Source organism: Mustela putorius, unplaced genomic scaffold (assembly GCF_011764305.1).
Source record: "Mustela putorius furo isolate JIRA1106 unplaced genomic scaffold, ASM1176430v1.1 tig00003987_pilon_pilon_pilon, whole genome shotgun sequence".
In the NCBI taxonomy this organism is placed as follows: Eukaryota; Metazoa; Chordata; class Mammalia; order Carnivora; family Mustelidae; genus Mustela; species Mustela putorius.
The window spans coordinates 18,081,067-18,103,255 of record NW_025422126.1 but is presented as its reverse complement, the minus strand read 5'-3'; the positions used below and the strand labels follow the sequence as shown (position 1 = coordinate 18,103,255).

The window sequence follows — 22,189 nt, the reverse complement described above, 5'->3', positions numbered from 1 at the left end:
AATCCCTGCATCAAAGCACATGTTATCTAATTTCCCCTTGGACATTTCCAGAGGCTTTCATTTAATTGTATTCACTGTGCAGACACTGCTTTGCAACTGCATCTCCAGGGAGAACAGTGCCAGACAGAGAGCAAGTCGTGAGCTGAAAGGAGCAGACAGCCTTTAACTCCGGGGCATTTCTAACCATCCTCAGTGGTGCCAGTGAAGAACCGGGCTCAGTGTGTCAACTGTTTACGGACTGTCCCCTTCTCTCTTCTTTTCCTTGCACCCATAACCCTCCATGCCCGTCCCAGGCAGCATGGACCAGTCAATCTTCTGGCCACTAGGTGGCAGGCGGGGTTCTCTGGGCAGCACCAGGGGAGCGAGGGTTTCAGAGAGCTTGTGCTGTTAACAATGCAGACCACACTGTGGACTTACATAGACAGCTTGATGCGAGCAGCTGGAGGCAAACTTTTGTAGAAAGCAGTGCGAACAGTAGATGTGTTGATTCCCAGATGTACTGACTGAAGAAAATTCCTAACACGAACCTGTTGTGGTTTTCTCATCATCATTGATAACACATTTCCATACCTATAAAAATGGTGTGACATATAAAAACTGGGGGGGAAAATCAGCATCACTTCCTAGAATAGTGATGCTAGATTTTAAAAACATACATATTGTTATATGCTGTAGAGGAGCCTTGCTTAAATATTTTCCTGCCACACACTCTGCCACCAGAAATTGCCTTTTGAATTCAATTGATTAGGATTCCAGAGTTTATTCTTCAGGAATCAAACCAACTTCTATCAAGATCTTTAATTTATTGGGGATACCAGTGCCCATGCATACTATGTATTTAATCCAATTCATGTCTTTTTCTTTTTTTTAACTCCAGTATAATTAACATAGAGTTTCTGGTGTACAATATAGTGATTCAGCACTTCCATACATTACCCAGCGCTCATCCTAAATTAATCTGCTTTACCTAGTTCACCCCCCCCCACCCTCCTCCATTTGGTGACCACCAGTTTGTTCTCTGTAGTTCAGAGTTTGGGGTTTTTTGTTTGCTCATTTGTCTCTCTCTCTCTCTCTCTCTCTCTCTTTTTTTTTTTCTATGTTCACTTGTTTTGTTTCTTAAATTGTACATGTGAATGAAATCATATAGTTGTCTTTCTCTGACTTATTTCACTTAGCATTATGCCTTCTAGATCTATCCATGTTGTTGCAAATGGCAAGATTTCTTTCTTCCTTAATGACTGAGTAATATACCATTTTGTGTGTGTATACGTATGTGTGTCTGTGTCTGTGTGTGTATGTGCATGTATCTCACCTCTTCCTTATCCATTCATCTATCCATGGATAGATGGGCTGCCTCCTTATCTTGGCTATTGTAATAACCCTGCAATAAATATTGAGGTGCATATACATTTTTGATCCAGTGTTTTTGTATTCTTTGGGTAAATACTCAGTCGTAGAATTACTGGATTATAGGGCAGTTCTATTTTTAATGTTTGAGGAACCTCCATACTGTTTTCCACAGTGGCTGCACCAGTTTGTCCACAGTGGCTGCACCAGTTTGCATTCCCACCAACAGCGTGTGAGGGTTCCTTTTTCTCCATATCTGCCCAATACTTGTACTTTCTTATGTCATTGATTATAGCCATCCTGACAGGTGTGAGGTGGTATCTCATTGTGGTTTTGATTTGCATTTCCCTGATGATGAGTGGTGTTGAACATCTTTTCATGCATTTGTTGGCCATCTGTATGTCATTTTTGGGGAAATGTCTGTCCATAGCTTCTGGCAATTTTTAATTGGATTATTTGAGGTTTTTTTATGTTGAGTTGTATAAATTCTTTATATATTTTGATTAGTAACCCCTTATTGGATATGTCCTTTACAAACATCTCCCATTCAGTAAGTTGTCTTTTTTTCTGTTAGAACACTACATTTCTTACATGATCCTGCTTGGAAGACTTCTCATGCCCATTATACCAATGAAGACACCAAAGTTTAGAAAGATGAAGACACTTGCCCAAAGTGGTGAATGGCTCAACCAGGGTTTGAATACCAGTGTTGCAGTTAAGAACTTTAGCCGTAAATGTCAGGCTTTCTCAAAAGCTTGACCTTCTGACTGAGAAGTCAATCTTCCCTGAGTCATCCCATTTCCAGAGGGCACCAAAGCATGATGAAGAAGCAGATAACCTTTTACTTCAGTAAAACCTAACGAGTCAGAGTCTGCAGCATTTTGTCGTGGAGCACGCAGTGCAAGTAAGACGAGGCTACAGACTGGCAGTGGGACGCAGATGAGAAAGGATGCCAAGTATGGGGTCAGGCAGTCACCATTGCTAGATTTAAAATCAAGCTTTTTAGCCCTCCAGCCCAGAGTGTAAACAGGTGGAAACCAGAGAAGAGAAGGTGGAGTGTAGGAAGTGGATGAGGGATGACCAGAATGATGAAGCTGATGCTAAAATCTAACCATTACCAGCATTTATAATTTGGCGGGTGCTATTATCAGTGCCTCAGAAACTTTCGTCAAATCCTAAGACAACCCCATGAAGCAGGTAACATTAGTAGCCTCGCTGTATAAACGAGAGAATTGAGGCACAAGGAGGGAAAGCAAATTGCCTAAGGATAGATATCTAGAAAGAGTTGGACCTTCAATTCTAATCCCAGAGTTGGCTTTAGACCTTAACTACCAGAAATTATAAACGCTAATACTATATTTGAAAGGGTAGTGAAGAGCTTGTAGGTATCAATGAAAGGTCAGGATTGAAAAAAGTGATTTGTAAAAAGTGTCGTCTTCACTGTATTTTGATTTAGGTTGGATACCTTCCCGTTTAAACCCCTTTAACAAATGAAATGATAACCATTGCCCCATTTTCTTTTGTTAACTCTCTCCCTTAGTACTTTCTCTTACTGTGAGACTTCAAGCCACTGTCTAGAGTACTCTGCTGAGTTGCGAACTAGTTAAGGTCCTAAGTCAACCCAGTTTGGTCATCAAAGCAAGTATGCACAAAAACCCATTTCAGGGTTTTTTTTTTTTTTTTTTTTTTTTGGCTGAAATAGCCATATAATGCAGACAGCACTTACTTGAACTAAATTAATGCAAGGAATAGGATATATTTCTTAAAGGAAGCAGCAGACTAGGAACATGGTTACAGTTTTACCAGTTACAATTTTTTAATGTTTTTATTTCCTTTCTTCAAATAAAGACTGCTTCTAAATTTAGTCATTTAAAACTATGTGTGATGGTGGAATATATCTTTTTAAAAAGTCCTCAGCTTGGAGCACCTGGGTGGTTCAGTCGGTTAAGCGTTTGACTCTTGATTTGGGCTCAGGTCACCATCTCAGAGTCCCGAGACCGAGCCCTGTGTGGGGCTCTGCGCTCAGAATCTGCTTGAGATTCTCTCTCTCCCTCATCCCCTACCCCCCCCCACCCCGGCTCATGCTCGCTCTCTGTCTAAAATAAACAAAATCTGTAAAATAAAAATAAAAGTGGTCAGGAACGGTTGAAATTCACTAGATATTTCTCAAGCACTTACTGCATGCAAACATTTAAGTCAATTTTTAGAATTCAGTGTTTTTGACATCCTGGATAATTATAATGTATAAGACAGGACATGAGAGGAAAATATTATTTTGACCAGGAAATTAAATAATAACCTCATCATCCCTTATCTAAACATTCTCATTGCAGGCTCTTCTTCTTTTTACATTTCCTCTCTGGATAAAGGTCACACCTTCAACCTTGCTGCCCAAACCTGTGTCAATCTCGACTCTTCACTTTCCTTGATGCTTCACATCCAATCAGTCACATTCTCTACTGACATTACCTTATCTCTTGCATTCTCACTGATATCGCCATGGATCTGAATCCCATAACCTACTGTCTGAACGACTAACATAAAGTCCCAAATCTCTATTATTGATGTGCCAATCTGTCCCAACAGCTGCCAGAGCCATCTTCCTAAACCACAAATTTGATCATGTTACCCAACCTTCAAATTGTAGGTCTTTAAGCCATAAAATATAAATATCTAAAACTCTATTACATAGCTCACTAAGCCCTTAAAGACCTGGCCCTTCAAGACTTGACCTTCTCAACCTCAGGGCCAGCCACCAGTCTACTCCACCAATCCCCAAAGGTCCCCTCCACCAGCGCTCCTCCAACCACATACTACATATCCTGCCCACTATGATGTCCCCTCCACCAGTGCTGAAAGGCTTCAGCTATTTCTTTGTTTGGTATGCTCCTGCCTGTGTATATTCTATTCTTTTTGCCTCTACTAATACCTGTGATTATCTTCCTTCTACCTAAAAAATACCTTCTTACCCTCCAATCCCTAACCCAAATATTATAACTCTTTTATAAATTGCATTTCCATTGGACTTGCTGGGTCCCTTCATGTAGAACCCCTGAAATTGTGTTTTATTTATTTGCTTTTCTCACTGATAGACTGTAAGTTTCCTGTATGCATTGCTTTCTAGGTCTTCATCATCAATAACTAACACAGTGACGGTTTTAAAAGGTTCTCTAGGGGGGTGCCTGGGTGGCTCAGTTGTTAAGCATTTATTTGCCTTCGACTCAGGTTATGATCCCAGGGTCCTGGAATCGAGCCCCATGTCTGGCTCCCTGCTCAGTGGGAAGCTTGCTTCTCCTCTCCCACTCCCACATGTTCTCTCTCTCTCTCTTTCCCTCTCTCTCTGTGTCAAATAAATAAATAAATGAATCTTGAAAAAAAATTAAAATAGAAATAAATAAAAGGTTCTCTAAGGGTGCCTGGCTGGCTCAGTCAGTTCAGCATCTGCCTTTGGCTCAGGTCGTGATCCCAGGGTCCTGGGATCCAGCCCTGCGTCAGACTTTCTCCTCAGCAGGGAATCTGCTTCTCCCTCTCCCTCTGTGTTCTCTCTCTCTCTTTCTCCCAAACTAAATATATATATATATTCTCTGATAAATATGTGAGTGACCAACAAAGATTCACTTTTCTAGCCTCTGGTGAAGATCTGCTTCCTCACCTAATGGTGAATCAGCAATCAATAGTAGTTTATCTTCCAAGAGAATAAGTCAACTTGTCAAGTCCTGTTCTACCACTGCCTGATAATATACCATTTAAATATATTTGCTATATTTAACAGAGATTAAATATATTTCTGTTATATTTGACAGAAATTAAATATATCTCATCGGGTAGGTAGAGGTAAATTAAGAAGATTTAGATCTGGTGGGTTGTACAAATGATATGATTCAGGTATTTAATTTGGGGGAAGAGAAACACTTTGAAATGATTAATTAAATGGTTTGGCTCTGCAATAATTAAAGTATATTTGTGGAACTATAAAAGACTATGTCTGGATGATTTTGATGAATTGCATCTAAAACATTCCCTTTGTATAATGAATTGATATTCTTGAATACTGTGATTACAGTGAATTTTAGTTTGCAAGTGACATTAGTGATTTCATTTGTTACTACTTGAATTTGATAAAAATATTGATATAAATTGGGTGGTAGGGCAAATTAAGCATTTTTTTAAAATTTTGCTTCTAGAAATGTTCATTTGTAGTAGCCTTGTTTATAAGTGAGCTAGCTACACCATATCTGGGGTATACAAGTCATATCTCTTTCAGAACATAACATTTCATACCAAAAGAAAGTACACCTTCGGCATAATTCTGTGAGTTAATGATTCTTCCTCTTTTCTCAAACTCCATTCCCTTGGTAAAGATGGAATTGTTGAGGAAGAAATAACCAGTGGGAAGATAAGAATATCCTTTTCTCTAGCTTCTTGGCTAAAATAGTTTTTCCACCTTTTTTGAGTCATTTGTCCACTGACTACTCTAGCACTCCTCCCAATGTCCCCTAACACATACACACACATGAAGAAAATGAATGTTTTTTGAGATCCTTCAGTGTGCTCTGAACTATTACATGTCATTCAATTTGTACAACAGCCTTGAAAAGTAAAGATACACTAATTTTTATAGCTGTAGAAATGAAGGCTCAGAGAGATGGAATCATTTTTCCAAGATCGTACACTTAGCTTATGATTGAGCTGACTGAAACCCATGAAACCCATGACTGCCAGGCTACTCTCCATGCTCTTTGTACTCTGCCTTATTATATTCTCCATTACTCTTGAGCTGAAAAAAAATTCCTGTTGGCCTCAAAAGGGGGGATCGGTTATCAATTTCAACTCTCAATGATCTACTAAAAAAATGCACAGAGGAGGTGGCACTGAAAAGAAAGCTAAGTGGACATGTTTGAGTTGCTCATTAGGGGAAGACATTCCAGTAAGAGGTAACAGCAGGCACAAAGTTACCAAGTTTAGGGCTACATGGGGCCACTTCCTGACCTTAGTTGTCTCTCTAAGATCAGTCCATGGTCCTTGGCTCCTTTTTCCTTGTGTTCTTTTCTTTGGAAAACCCAACCATCATTGCACTTTCAATTCTCAAGTATTCTTCCTTAAGTTCTAGTTGTTAGTCTTCACATGGCAACTGGATAGTACCATCTTCATAACCAACATCATCTCAACCTCAGCATGTCCAAAACTCACTCTTTTATATAAAATAAATTCTTCTGCAATAGTTTCACTATTTCTGTCTTTCTGTTAAATGTAACAAGTGCCACTTTCCAGTCTCAAAATGGTAGCCATGCTTAATTTGTCCTTGTCCTCAACTTAAACATATTTAATCAGATATTAGATGCTTTTGAGACATTATAAGCTATTTTTTTAAGATTTTATTTATTTATTTGACAGAGAGAGATCACAAGTAGGCAGAGAGGCAGGCAGAGAGAGAGGAGGAAGCAGGCTCCCTGCTGAGCAGAGAGCCTGATGCGGGACTCGATCCCAGGACCCTGAGATCATGACCTGAGCCGAAGACAGCGGCTTAACCCACTGAGCCACCCAGGCGCCCCCATTATAAGCTATTTTTTAAATATTTTCAAACTAATACATAATACATCTTATATAATCACCCCATTGAAGATCAAGTCCAAGTTATATGAGTTATTATGATGACTCAGAAATTATTAACTGAGTACATCTGGCAAGTATTAATTGAGAATGTACTGTGTACCAGGAACTGCTCTAAGCTTTGAGGTTAAATGTGAAACAAAACAAAATTTCAATCCCCACAGAATTTCAATTATATTTGGAGAGAATGATAACAAAAAGTAAATAAATACATAGCATAGTTCCAGATGCTAAAAAAAATACATCCTATAATTCCAGGTAGGTATAATTTCTTTAAAGAAAAGTGAGAAAAGGTGAGAGACTACAGTGAGCTTTGGCAAGTTATTTTAGATATTTTTAGATACGGTGTCATGAACAGCCTCTCAATCAGTTGAACAGAGAGCACAATGAAGTGAGAAAATAAGACACATAAAGGTCTGGGAGGTGAAGGCTAAGTGTTCCAGGCAGAGGGTACAGCAGGTAGAAAGATCTTGAGGCAGGAACAAGACTGTCATTGTGTCCATTGTGGTTGGAGTAAAATAAAAAGTGGGGAGAACAGTAAGAGAAATTGTGAACTGGCACTTGAGGATCAGACTAGGTGAAGTACAGATGTTTTTTTGTCCTGAATGTGATGGAGAACTTTAGAAGTTTCAAGAAGTTACATGATGAGACTAATATGTTAAACAGACCCGTCTGGTTTCTAGAGACAGAATAGAATATAGAGTGGAAAGAAGAGACGAAAGAAATCAGACATTCACTGAGACAGGCTCGCTGAGAGACTGTGATGGTATCAAGTGGAAAGTCTAACAATAGAGGACTCAATCATTAAGTTGTTTATAAAGGAAAGAGAAAAATTAAACATGAGCTCCAGGTTTTTGATCTGTGTAAATGGGGTGATTGAGAGTGTTGTAATTCAGACTTGGGGAAGAGAGTTTTGAAGGTTAAAATCAAGTATTCAGTTTTGGACACATTAATACTATGTCTTATAAGCTTAGAGAAGTCCAGGCTGGAAATTAAAATAAAAGCTCTGTGGGGGAGCCATCCATATGTGATATAAGAGGATGAAATGAGGGCATCAGGGTGACTCCGTCGCTTGACTATCTGCCTTTGGCTTGGGTCATGATCCCAGGGTCCTGAGACTGAGCCCCGTGTTGGGTTCCTGCTCAGCAGCGAGTCCGCTTCTCCCTCTGCCTCTGCCTCACTCTCATCTCTCTCTCCATCTCTCTTTGTCTCTCATGAATATGTAAAAATATTAAAAAAAAAAAAAGAATGAACTGAAAGAAATTTGGAACCGGAGATGATCCCAAGTTAAAGGAGAGAAAGTGTGAAGAAAACACGAGTTTAGTTTTGGAATTATTAAATTCAAGATTCCCAAGAGAACATCTAAGTGAACAAGTCCAAGAAGCTGCTGGAAAAACTGGCCTGAAAATCAGGAGAGTTTAGTGTTTGAAGTACAATGTGGGAGAACCAAGGGCAAAACCAGAAATTAGATAAGGAAAGGGAGTCTGCAGACCAAAGAATTCCAGAAGAATAGACCAAGTACCCCTGACCCCCAGATGCAAGTGGTGACACGAAAGGAAAAAGAGCAATTCATAAACGAAGAAGTGGTCAACGGCGCCAGCAAAGTCAAACTAGGTAGAGGTAAGGGTCATCCTAAATGGATGTGGCAACCAGATGTTACTTTGGGCTTTGACAAAAAGCAATGGAATCCCCAGATGCTTTGAGGAAGTTCTTTGTCCCCAGAGGGAGGCAAAGACAGAAATCATTGTTTATTCATCAGATCGAACACTTCCATTAGTCGGCTACTGGATTCCATAGAATACATGGTGATGCGATATGTAAACTACTGTGACACAAGTGGGATACCCATAACTGAGGACCCTGTTGGTACCAACGAACGGAGACCCCACGGCAGCACTCTCCAAACCTCCACTTGTGATGTTTCTCTTCTTGACATCCTCCTTGCTTAACGAAGCTCAAGTACCAAACTGATTACACTATAGAGCCACAAACTTACAAGATGGGGATGAGAAGAGCAGGCAAGGGAGCCCTGGGAGCTGGCAGCCCCGCCCTGAGCATGGCCATCCCACCCAAAGACGGTGCTGCCAAATGCAGATAGAACCGGGTCCCGAAAAGTGTGAGATGAACAAGGCCCCCTAGAGGGCAGCAGAGCCCCACAGGAAGGGGGACAAATACCGGAACGGGGTCGTGGGTGTTTCACTAGAGGAGACACAGGGGGGCAATGCACGCTTTTACGGAGAATGGGATCCAAATAAACTTAATAAATTGAAGCCAGTAGAGGTAGGAGGCTCTAAATTGTATACCAGACAGCAAAAACAAGTTGGCTGGAACGAGTTGGGCGGAAGTCAGTCACAGGAAAGCAAGGTTCTCTGCTCAGTGCATGTTTATCATCCCGACTGTAGTAATACACAGGTAGCATCTGCTGAGAGCCTATGATTCGTCACGTGGTCTGCTGTGAGCTGGATGGTATTTTAGGCACTGGAGGTAATCAAGATGAATATAATACTGTCCTTTCCCTGCACAATGCCTCTCCTCAAAGTGGAGCCCGAGATGTGAACAGATAATGTCAGTAGAGAACTGTATAGGTGCTTCAGGTCTTTGTCGGGGGCACAGGAGAGGACGCAGTTATCTAAGAGCAGACAGCAAAGGCCTTGAAAGACAACACGATACCATGGGTCCTGGTTGTAGTGTTGTTTATCTTTTGCTTCCTTGTGATTTCTCTACATCTTCCCTGAAATCATCTTTTTTTTTTTCTTTTTTTCTCATTTGTTCTTTCCACCAGCACATTTCTTTCATTAAACCCTGCCAGGTTCTAGACACCATCATGGGCACAGGATACAGATGTGGCTCGGACATGGAGCTAACAGGCAGAGCAATGGTCTTGCCCCCATTGGTTTTCCTCTTCCTCCCCTTCAATTCACCCTCTTTCCGGGGATGGAGGGAGCTTAAGCCCTCCATTTTGACAGGTCCTGTGTGAGAAGAAAGGAAATGAAAAAATATCATGGGGCACCTGGGTGGCACAGTTGCTTAAGAATCTAACTCTGGATTTTGGCTCAGGTCATGACCTCAAGTGTCCTGAGATAGGACTCTGCCCTCACTGGGAAGTCTGCTGGAGATGATCTCTCTCCCTCTGTCCCTCCCGCAGCTCACTCACGTGCATGCATACACTATCTCAAATTTTAAAAATAAATAAATAAATAAAAAGGAAAATAAAATAACATCATGTCTTTTTACTTATGCACACAACAGCACACAACTGCACAATGTGCCTCCCAGTCCAGGTTAAATTAGAACCCATCACGAGATTTACCATTTTAGTTCTATGTTCAGTCAGTCTTGTCCACATGTGGTATTGTTATCTTCACCCTGGATTTAGGGTTCTCTGTTTACAGTGTCCATGTTTGTCATACCCATTAGATTACAAGCTCTTTGAGGTCAGAGGCTGTGAAATGCATTTTCTTACTGTCAGCTACAGAACTAAGCACTATGCTAAGCATCTAGAAGACACACAATATGTGTCTGAGGATATTATTTATAAGCAGGACCTATGGAATTCCAACATCAATACTCATCAGCCATGTGAACACTGGTTCTCTTTTTTTTTTTAATTAACACATGATGTATTATTTGCTTCAGGGGTACATGTCTGTGATGCATCAGTCTTACACAATTCACAGCGCTCACCATAGCACACACCCTCCCCAGTGTCCATCCCCCAGCCACCCTCTCCCTTCGACCTCCCTCCCCTCCCTCCAGTAACCCTCAGTTTGTTTCCTGAGACTAAGAAGACTCTTATGGCTTGTCTCCCTCCTGGGTCCCATCTTGTTTCATTTTGAATAAAGTCATCACCACCCCTCCCCAGGGATGTAAGGATGCTTGAGACAATATATAAAAACTCCTAATACAGGGCCTGGAACTTACATTTATTCCCTTTCCTCTTCCTATTTTTTGGCTTCTCTTTGATTTTTTTTTAATGTGTTTTCTTTTCCCTTTCATCATCCCTTTATTAATTTTAGTTATGGTGTTCTAGAGTACAAGCTTTAGAGTTCAACAGCTCAGATATGTGCCTGGCTTTGCCCCCTCTTACTGTGTGACTTTCAGCAAGTTACTTAACCATTCTGTGGCTCAGTTTCTTTATCTGTAAAATGAGGATGATAATAGTACCTATCTCATAATGTCTTTGTGAAATCAAATACTAAAATCCTCATGCAAAACATCAACACTATGAGTTAAGTAGCATTGCTCCCATTATTCAAAGAGAAAATATAAGAAAAGTTATATGTTACTCAAAATCATACAGCTAGTGGTATTGCTAGGAATCAAACTCATGTTGACCAGTTCCCAAGCCAGTACACTTAATTACCTCGACTGATTGACTATCTCAAACAAACTAAAACCCAACATGTTTAGAAAAATTTGGAGGCCTCTTGTATATTTAGCTCTATGCGTGTGTTTGTATATGGTTATTTAGAGATGTGTGTGCAATTGTGTGTATGTATGTGTGTGTGGTCATATATGTGTTTGTATGTATATATGCAGTATATATGACACTATGTAAATTCATAAATTCATTGATCACACTCTGCCATGATAAACTCATACACTTCTAGATCACCATGCAAATACCAGTTGAGTACTTGGTGTATAATGAGTACTTAAGACACAAGTACCTAAGACAAGACTTCGTAGCATCATTTTTATGAAATGTTTCTTCGGGTGTCTCCCATTATGAAATTAAGACAATCTCACTTTCAATTTATTGTGACACACATTGAACAATGTGGAATCTGATCAGAAATGGAAAAATTAGTTTATCCATCTGTTGTAGTTGTATGTGATTATAATAAACGATATTATCTTAAAACCAGGAGAAGCAGAATCGCCTTTATTAAAATGATACTATTAAAACAATGAAACGAAGACGTTAAGGGAGGTAGAAAGGAAGTAGAAAGGTCCAAGACTTGTGATTTCAGTACATTCTGTCCAGTGTACTAGAGTAGAGGGGATTTTTGTGAAGCTCACGTGAGTCAGAGCACAACTCCTCAAACTCAGACTTGCCGCGGCTGCTCCCCTCGCTCTGGGGGTTGTCCCCACTCTCAGACAGCTGTCACAGTCACGTGAAGCATGACCTGCCTGCACTCCTCAGCCCCTCACATGCACACAGGGACCAGGAACACCGCAACCTCCCTCTGCCACCCCTACCTCCTCTTGGTGCTGTCAAAATCAAGTGATTTTTAAACCCTAGAGGAAGGGGAACTAAGACTTTTGGCCATACATGGAAACACTTTTTATTTATCCCTCAGTAGTCAAGAGACAAAGAAAGAAAGAAAAGGAAGAGTTTTGTGTGGCAGTGGGGCTGGAACTGTGAAGGTGAAAGAAGAGGACAGAGGAAGAAAGGAGGGTGGCCAACAGAGCAAGTCTGTTGCTATCAGGATCGGTGAATGACCATGACCCTGTGTGTATACAACAGAAAGGGAAACGCAGGTGAGATGGAGCTAGGTTTGCATACACAGTACCGCCTCACTGTTCTTGCTTTTACCATTTCTGCAGCTGCAATCATACAAAAAAGCCTCCACTGAGTGGCTGCCCTATGCCAGGCCCTGTACTAGGTGCATGCAAAAGGAACACGCGTGCCCTTGCTCCTGTGAAGTTTACACTTTAGTGAGAGACATAATGAGCTCGTAGGCAAACTGATACCTAATTAGAATCGGAAATAAGTGTTCTGAAGGAAGAGACAGGAGGGTTACCAAAGACCCACAGGAGAGAAGGGTTAAGATAAAGAAGAGAAAGTCTTCTGTCTGCATTCCATTCTCAAATCCAGCCTATTCCCGCAGCCTGAGTTAGGGCAGGTGGGAGCACCCAGGTCCTGAGAACAAGGTCTGGACGATGAGAAAAATCAAAGCTTTGTTTACCCAAGAGATGTAATGGGGATCACCTCCTGTCCCATAGGAGGACCCATGTCTTCCTAAGTATTACGGGGCACATAGAGAAAACAGGACAAAATATTTTGATTTTGTCTGGTTATGGATGTTATTAGAAGCGAAAAAAAAAAGTGACAGATATAAAAGTACCACTAATATACACCTGTTAAGATTAAGGATTTTCTATAAACTCCTTCACCTGATCACCAACATGCCTGTTTGGTGGGGTGGGGCAATTATAACTCGGAGAGTATTAGCATGTCCACTAACACAATGCAGCTGGTTTATGGTTTCCTTAAGCGAGAGGAGGAAGGCAAACTCTGGGAAACAGTAGATTCAAGTTTAGTTTTTTGGGTTTGGGGTTTTCTTTTTAAGATTTACTTATTTATTTTACTTCTAATTTTTTCAAAAATTTTATTTATTTGAGAGAGAGCATGAGTAGAAGGAGGTACAGAGGGAGACGGGCTCCCTACCAGGACCCTGAGATCATGACCTGAGCCAAAGGCTCAACCAACTGAGCCACCAAAGTGTTCCTGATTTATTTATTTGTTTTAGAGAGAGCGCACAAGCCAGCAAGCAGGTGGGGAGGGAGGGGCAGAGGGAGAGAATTTCAAGCAGACTCCCTGCTGAGCATAGGCCCCCCCCCCGCCATGGGGGGCTCCATCTCACAACAAATGAGATCACAACCTGAGTTGAAATGGAGAGTCGGACACTTAACCTACTGAGCCACCCAGGCACCCCAGCAGATTTAAGTTTTTTGAGATTTAAGATCATACAATTTTGGGAAGGGACTCTATTTAAGAAAAAGATAACAAAATGTGAATACAAAAATAGTAACAGGGCCTTGCAAGGGACTGTTGTGAGGGCCCCTGTGTCTAACTCACTTTCAGAGCAAATCTGCTTCTACCGAGAAGCACTGAGGTTTGGGCTCCAACGGACCCCGGGCTGAGAAAATTAAGTTACTAAGTGCAGGTTGTAACCGAGATCAGTACAGGATGGGGAAAAGGGAGTAGGCTCCCTGCCCACTAGCATGAAAAGGGTCCAAAGAAGAGCAGAGGCAGGGGCTTAAGCCAGGAGATCAGAAAAAAACATAAAAGGGTTCAAAAAATAGTGCAGTTGCCGGTGTGTCTGGTATATTCCCAGTGCTCAGTAAATACTGGCTCTTGTCATTAACCAGCTTGTCTGGTTCCAAAGCTTTTCCAGCTGTTTATGCACAAAAAATGTTAGGAAAAATTCCTGTTGGAAAACAACTCATCAGTTTTCAGGAAGAATAAATTATTTTGTCTGAAAATCCCTCCGTCCTAAGAGAGAAGCCAGCAACTTTTAATTAATGCTTTGTCACGACAATTCTTTAGGCTCATCCTGTTCTCTTCTGAAGATCCTCCCTCTGGTCAGTCAACGCTGTGCTCCTCCCTGAAAAGTTTTCCCCGTTGAGGAGGTTGTGTAAGCTTGTAAAGCACCTTAGAATTCATTTTAAAATCTGTATCTTCCTGGGTTTCTATTGTGAAACAAATAGCATCAAAAAAAAAAAAAAAAAAAAGGCATGGCAAAAGGCAATGACTTCACATGATTCATATCTGAAAACAAGTTCTCATCATAAGTGGGATTAAAATACATCCTTGGGGAATTTTCTGGAAACCAAATGAAAGGCCTTACTCAATACAAAATTTAACACATTTCCATAATATTGCTATGCTATAATTTATTAAACCATTCTCCAGCGGTTTGTTCTTGTTTTGCTTAGTTTCTGCTATTTTTCTATAACACTGAAAGGGAAAATCTTTGTACAAAAGCCTTTGAGCTTCTGTTGAATTATTGCCTTAGAATAAATTCCTATGAATAGAGTTACTGGGCCAATACAGCTGATTCTTTACATTTTAATTGCTTATTTGCATTGCTTCCCCACCTATCAACTTCCACCTTCTTTTTATTTTATAGAGGACAGAGCAGCATGTTCCCTGGCAGCTTCTCAAATACTTTCCCAACTTACGTTCATCTCTGACATTATTTTCTCAGACTATTAATCATGCTTATTTCTTTGTGCTTAATCTGACATCTCCGAGTGAATCAGCTTGACATTGCAAGTCTGGACAAAAGCTGTTTTTTCTGGGTACGGGGGCCACCAGATCTGTGGGAGCAAGTAGTAAACCATTTGAATATATTTACTTGCGTACAGACACACAGGGGGCAAAGGATGAGACTGAAGCAGGGAATCACTTTGTAACCATGAACCAGATTTGGCCTTCCTTTCCCCCTCTACAGTGAAGATCTGTAAGGACTTCCCTTCTGTCTTCCCCTAGAATTCTCCCTTTAGCAATCCGACTTGAAAGACTGACTTGAGATTTCTTTGGTTCTCTTTGTAACATTTTAGAGTTGTTGAAAAAGTCCACCCCCTCATCCTGCGTGTCTTCTGATACTGTGCAATATCCACTACATCATCAGTGACCGACAGGTGTTCTCAGCAGTGCCTCTTTGACCTTCAGATTTTTGTGTATTCTCTTGTCGGTGAACTCTAGTCAGAGGAATGGCGGTCTGTTTCCATGTTAGCAAGCGGCCCGGAGAGTGATCTGTTCTCCCTGGCCATGGTGTAGTCTGAAGCCCAGCTGTATTAAGTGGACACTATTCCCTTCATGGATGACATTTTTCAGTCCCTCAAATAAATGGGTTATTAGATTATTTAGAAAAGGTTTGATTTTTTTTTTTCCCCAGAATAAAATGACATAAGAAGTGAGGTATTCAGGGACGCCTGGGTGGCTCAGTTGGTTAAGCAGCTGCCTTCGGCTCAGGTCATGATCCCAGCGTCCTGGAATTGAGTCCCACATCGGGCTCCTTGCTCCGCAGGGAGCCTGCTTCTCCCTCTGACTCTGCCTTCCACTCTGTCTGCCTGTGCTCTCTCTCACTCTCTCTCTCTTACAAATAAATAAATAAAATCTTTAAAAAAAAAAAAAAGAAGTGAGGTGTTCAAAAAAAAAAAAAAATCATGATGTTTGGAGGTAGAACATGTGGCTTCTAGCCCTGTTTCTGTGGCCACTATGGAGACTTGGCCAGGCTGTAAAGTGTTCTGAGCCACAGGTTCTCCTAAAGGATGAGGATAATAATTACTTTGTTTGTTGAGAGAATCACATGGCACAGGGAAAGTTGTCTCCAATATTGGAAATGCTCTTCACATGTATATCAGTTTTCTCCTTACTTTATCACTGTCAGCATCCAAAATTAGGATAATCTTAAAGGCGACATGGCCATAAATCTGGAAAATAAAATGCAGTGGGTTGCACTCTGCCTCATACATTTTAAAATCAGAAACTGTGTTTTTGGATGATCATGAAGGATGTAACCCAGGGGTAGGTATCTGATCTGAGCTGTGTCTGGAGTCCAAAAGCTGACGCTAGGCTGGTATTTGAGGAGTCAGCATGGGAACAGAGTTGAATATTCTTAGACTTTTTAAATATACATTACAAAAGTCTGTATTGGGATGGAGCGGAGAGGTTAGGAAGGCCCATACTGGGACAGAGGGAAAGGGAAAAACAGTGACTGAAAAGTAAAGGCAAAAACATTCTGTCCAAAGCCACGAAGGCAAAGGGAAAACTAGGAAGTAAAATCTGGCCCCAAACTCACACATGATGGCATCTGGAAGAGAATTTCAAAATCATTAGCGAGCCAGGGCCACCTTTACACGGCTCTAGAACTGGACTAGGTAGAGACGAGCACAGAGACACACCTTTGTATTCTTCATTTCATTTTTCTTGATACTTTCTTAGTCTAGTGACAGGAAAGGTGATTGAGAAAAATCTTTGGCAAATCCATGCAGACCGAGGCCGATTCTGCAAACATATAACCAAAAGCTTTATTGAAGCACTTATCAGTACTCTGACTTGTGATAGTTCCCATCAGTTAATCATTCTGACAATGCAACACTAAACCCAGAGTAACTGGTTGCTTTGGTTTCCTGGACCCAGTTCTCGTGCTGTGTGTTGGGGGTGTGGGCACTTCCCACACCAACAAGCAATTCTCTTGACCAGTTGTGTGTCCTGTAATTCAAATCAGTTCTGGCACTTTCAACCTAGAGATGCCACAGGTGAAGAGTTCAGTCCTCCAAGATTGCCCCCCCTTCCGTTACCCCCTCTGATGCCAGTCACAAGCCCAGGCTATCACTTGGGCTTCTGACCAACGAGCTATAGATTGGAGATTCCAACAACCCCCTCCTTGGACTTCTTAGCCAGTCCCAAGTCAGGCTGTTACTTGTATTTCTGACCAGCTGGCTATAAACCAGAAATTCTCGTGATCCCCCTCCTCAGGTTTCAGTAATCTCCTGAGAGACATTTTACTTACCAGATCACAGGTTTCTTGTAGGACATAATTCAGGAGGAGCCAGATGGAAGAAACGCATAGGGCAGCTATGTGGATCTTCTGTACCCTCTCAGGGTGAGCCCCCCTCTTGGCATCTCCATGTGCGCACCAATCCAGAAACTTTCCAAACCCGTCCCTGTGGGGTTTTATGGAGGTTTTATTACAAAGGCATGATTGATTACATCATCAACCACTGGTGGTTGAACTCAGTCTCCAGGACACCTCCCCTCCCCTCCCAGCCAGCAAGGGGGTGGGACTGGTAACCAGCCTCCATCCTTAAGTGCTTTCTGGACTTGGCTTATTAACATAACAAAAGGCACCTTTATGACCCTCAACACTTAGGAAATTCCAAGGGTTTGGGGAACTCTGAGCCTGAACAGTGGAAGTAGACCACATATATCAAAGAAATATATATATTCTCATATATATTTGGTCATCTATATTACTTATATTTGGTCATCTGAATAACCAAATATCTATCTGTCTTTTAAATCACCATATTACATGGATTAGGACTGCAATTAGCAGGGCTTCTAATAACTTAACAGTGGTGTTTTACCATGGGTATAATAGCCAATTGTTTAGGTGTTCTCTAAATGTGGGTTACTGAAAAAATAACCATTTGTTTTACCCAGTCAGTCTCCCTCTTTTTCTTCCTATACAAAATCTAACTCTGTGAAGATTCTTATACTTTTCTATATACAATAGTATATATAAAAAGGAGCAATATTTAAAAGACAAATGATCAGTTAAGACTAAAGCATTTGTTAGTAACTTGCTTCTTTAGGATCTTCATAAATACACACACATACACACACGAAGAGAATTTATAAATATCCAGACCTAATGCTGTAAATAAACAACCTTAGAAATTCGCAGACTGGGCTGTGACGGAAAAAGTAACAAAAGCAAAGTAAATGCTAGGAGGATTTTGGCATCAAAGAATCTAAAACCTAATTCAAAGTGGCTGACATGATAAGACTCACATAAAAAGAAGTTCTGAGACAAAACAGGCTAATTCCATCTCTCAGAGATATTGTCTAGGACCTACATTCTTCTAATCTTTCATGACACCAATTTTTAGAATGTCGGCTTACCTTCTCTCGTGCCTATAACATGGCTGTAGCATTGTTAAGTACGACATCAGACAATTGTCCATAGCAAAAAGAGACCATGGTTTCCAGTGTTTTCTTTGCCAAGGGTAAAAAACAAACAAAAAAACTGTTCTTAGAAATCTCCAGAAGACCCTCTCATGATAATTGGCAGAAACTGAGAAACAACACGCACCTTCCTCCCCTCCTTCTCCCCTACACTGTGAACTCTGTGAGGCAGGACCTGTGGATTCTATCTCCAGGCCCAAGTGCATTGTCTAGAATTAAACACATGCTCAATTAAAGTCTATTGAATAAGGTAATCCAGTCCATCCACTTGGCTCGATTTAATGAGCCATTTTTTATTCAAATACTAAATATTTTGAACATCTTTTTTAAAAAAGGAAAATTAAGAGGAAGGCCTCTATCCAGGACTAAAAATAATTTTGGTTTTGTTGTACTTTGTTTTATTTCATATTCATTTTAAGACAGCAAAAAAAGAAACTGAGGAGAAAAAAATGATTATTCCAGGGATAAATAAGTCTTTAATTCCAAGTTCCTATATCCTTGCCTATTGAACACCAGGGGCATGGAGGAAATGGCATCATCTCAGGTTCCAGTTTTAGAAGGGAAAAAGGAAAGAAACTTTAACAGTCTTGGGCCTAGGGCACCTGGGTGGCTCAGTTGGTTGAGTGACTGCCTTCAGCTCAGGTCGTGATCCTGAAGTCCTGGGATAGAGCCCCGAATCAAGCTCCCTGCTCAGCAGGGAGTCTGCTTCTCCCACTGACCTCTCTCCTCTCATGCTCTCTCTCTCTCATGCTCTCTCTCTCCCCAAAATAAATAAATGAAATCATTAAAAAACAAAAACAAAAAAGAGTCTTGAGCCTTGCATGCTCTACTAACAGTTATTCTTTACTAGTGAGGCTTATGACTTTGGTCAAGTCAGTTAAATTAAGTCTCAGGGTCCTCATCTGGCAAATGAGTGACACTGTCTTTAGTTACCCACAGGCATAAGTTGATGGATTTAAAAAAAGATGATTTCTGTGAAAGCATGTTGGCTCTGAAAATGGTCATTCAGATGTAAAGGCTCGTCTTGATTCACCATGGAGCAGACTAATGTTGGGACTCTTATAACTTATCTTGGACAAATCATCTGGTACCTTCCAGGTGTGGTGAATTGCCAGTTCTGATACAAAAGCTGTTTGAGCTATCCTCCACAATGCAGGCAGCCCAATACTGACTGTTCAGCTTAATGGCATATGAACCTCTTATATCCAAGAAGCCTCTCTTCTCTTTCGGCATCACTACCAATCTCTAATAGAATTTAATGAAAAGAACGATTTGGAAACACACACACACACACAAAGGAAGGCAGCACATTACAATGACTAAAATTGTGAGTTCTAAACTGGGATTCCCTGTGTTCAAAATCCTTGATCAATCTACTTAATCCTCGCAATCTTCGGTTTCTTTTTCTCAGTAAAATGGATATAATCATAACAGAGCCTCTGCCACGGGTTGTCACCAGGATTAAATTTAGGTAAAATCCTAACACCATGTCCGGCGCACGGTAAACACTAAATGAATTCTAATTTATTGATATCATTCTTTTCCGTAGAGGTTAGGAACTGCCTTCCTTTTACCGTTGACGGTTAAATGTGATGAAATCCTAGATTAATAGGCCATATAGAAGAGCAGATCATGTGTGGTTTAAAAGCATAACCAAATCATGCCCGACGTGATCCACATGCCATCACAAGCATCTAACGCGTGTTACAGGTCAGCCACTGCAGGGAAGAGCAGAAGCCCGCTTTACCATGGGAACGCCCTCTGCAGCCACCGCCCTTCCTCAGCCTGGCCAGTTAAGCACACAATCATATCTTTCTGTTTGCTCCTGTCCTTGTTCATGCTCACCAGGTACAAAGACAGGAGACTGGCCCAGCACAAGTCGGAAATAGAGTGTTTCACCCCAAAAGGGAGTGTGGGGAATGGTGGGAGAGCAACAATGAGCAGGTAAGCAAACCGTGAGTGGCCTGAGGTGGTGTGAACTCAATGTCCGCAAGCTAGAGGAACAGGTGGCTCCCTGGTCTAGGTCATTGCTCCACTGTGTACCCCATGCAGTGTGTCCAACCAGGGCCACCACTGGTTTTCTGTGTGTGTTTGATTTGCAAAACCCATGCCATCCTTATGTGAAGTGATGGGAGCCTCCTGTCCCAGATGCTGCTGTTTCCCAGGGTCGTGTGCTTTGCATGTCTGAAGCCTTAGCTCACACTTGGTTCTCCCATGGAGTTTAGCTTATTGGTCAAATGCTTCTGGAGTTTGCAAAGTGGAAGAGATTGGAGGAAATTCACTTTTGGGGACTGACCAATCAGTAAAACAAATGTAAAAGCCTAGGACTAGTTCTGAGGGAAGGACTGTAATGAAGGAAGATTCCAGCCCTGATCCCAGACAAACCTGGGTATTATTCTTTGTTTCAGTATAACATCATCTTACAGCCAAGGGCAAATGCCGTGCCAAACTAGTGAGCTGTAGAGGCAAGAGGCTCTTCATGAACTGAAATCAGGAAAGCTAGTCCTCCTCTAGCTACCATAGCTTTGCAGCTCCTTTTTTTCTCTGTGTCTGGTGGCCAACACCCCCTGTCGCTGCGCTGTGCATGTCCCTTCCTACCAGGCACTCCCAACTGAGCTGTGCCCAGTCAACTGGGTTATTTAGAACTATAAGCATCAACTTAGCTGTGTTGCATGAAGTGAACGTGCTTTATTGCATGGGACCGCGTTTCAAGAAAAGGGCTCTGGAGATAAATACTGTCAAGATTGGCATCAAACAGTTCCAGAATCTCGAAGGAGTCTTGAGCTGGGGAATCACTCACCATGAACTAACTCTCCACTTCTACTTTGTTGTGGCATTTCCCCATCCATCGGTGGTACAAAGATGTGGAAGGGAAGCTCCTGAAAGTCAGCCTGGGTGAAAAAGGAAAGGGGAAGTTCAGGAAGTACAGCATGTACATGTGTGTGTGCGTGTGCGGAGACCAGAGCTTGGGATCCAGCTCCCCAGCAAGAAGAAGATCCTGTGGAGCCCTGTTGAACTTTCACCCCAAATATTGTATTTGCTTCCTCTGTAGTAGCCTCCTTCTGGTTTTCAAAATAATGTCTTTCTCCAAGGACCACCACATTGCACAACTTCTGGAGAGGGGCAGTGGAATTCATGTTGCAGTCTATGAAAATGGTACCTAGAACTGTGTAGTGTATAGTCTGGCCAATCTTTTATAGCAACCCTGGCAGAGAGGTTGGCCAGCTTCATCCATGGCTCCCGGGGACAAGGCATTGAGAACATGTGTACCTGTGTAGACATATATATATATGCATGTATGCGTTAGTGTATCTGGTGTCCTTATGCCCATGATCGCTTTATATAGCCATCTTTGGATCTCAGTGTGTCTGGAAGATAAGCCTCAGTGGATCATTTTGTGGGAGTAACTCAACAGACCGTTATTGGGCCTTCTAGTTTCCTTTCCTTCAGATATGACAAAGTGCTATAATTCCTGTTCTTGAAAATCAGTCAGACAGCACTGGAGTTGGCTGGACAAGGTGAAATGACTGTATTAAATGAATACAGGGGCCCTGTCCAGAGTGACTTCTGATTTGAAGCAGTTATCTAGGACTGGACTTCCCAAACTTGGCTGCCTATCAAATACACTGAGACAAAATCTGTACTGTAGCAACTGTCCTAGGTCATTCCAATTTATACCTATAAATCGATATGGTGGAGTAATCCATTCTTCTAGGAGATGACATGGAGCTATTCATGGTAAACATTAGGTCTCCATTGTGTCATGCATTGGTCTTGGCAGTGTTTAGTCAATGTTTAGAAATC

At 41.4% G+C, this 22,189-nt stretch overlaps 1 protein-coding gene and 1 long non-coding RNA gene across 4 annotated transcripts in view; one reads left to right on the top strand and one right to left on the bottom strand.

Annotated features, from left to right (window-relative positions):
* Window positions 1-22,189, top strand: part of GRM5 (glutamate metabotropic receptor 5) — a 530,405-nt gene that overhangs the window by 487,365 nt on the left and 20,851 nt on the right. For 2 of the 3 annotated variants that reach the window (XM_045071437.1, XM_045071438.1), the window contains exon 9: window positions 20,234-20,329. The exons of the other annotated variant lie outside the window; for it this stretch is intronic. In XM_045071437.1, coding sequence (XP_044927372.1) covers window positions 20,234-20,329 — 96 coding nt within the window. The remainder of the gene's footprint in view (window positions 1-20,233; window positions 20,330-22,189) is intronic. 3 annotated transcript variants of the gene reach the window in all.
* LOC106006943 overlaps window positions 6,897-22,189 on the bottom strand; it is a 30,507-nt gene continuing 15,214 nt past the window's right edge. Inside the window, exons 3-7 of the long non-coding RNA XR_001181314.2 lie at window positions 21,186-21,276; window positions 18,323-18,415; window positions 17,208-17,361; window positions 16,597-16,699; window positions 6,897-9,926 (exon numbers count right to left, since the gene is read on the bottom strand). This is a non-coding gene — a long non-coding RNA (uncharacterized LOC106006943). The remainder of the gene's footprint in view (window positions 9,927-16,596; window positions 16,700-17,207; window positions 17,362-18,322; window positions 18,416-21,185; window positions 21,277-22,189) is intronic.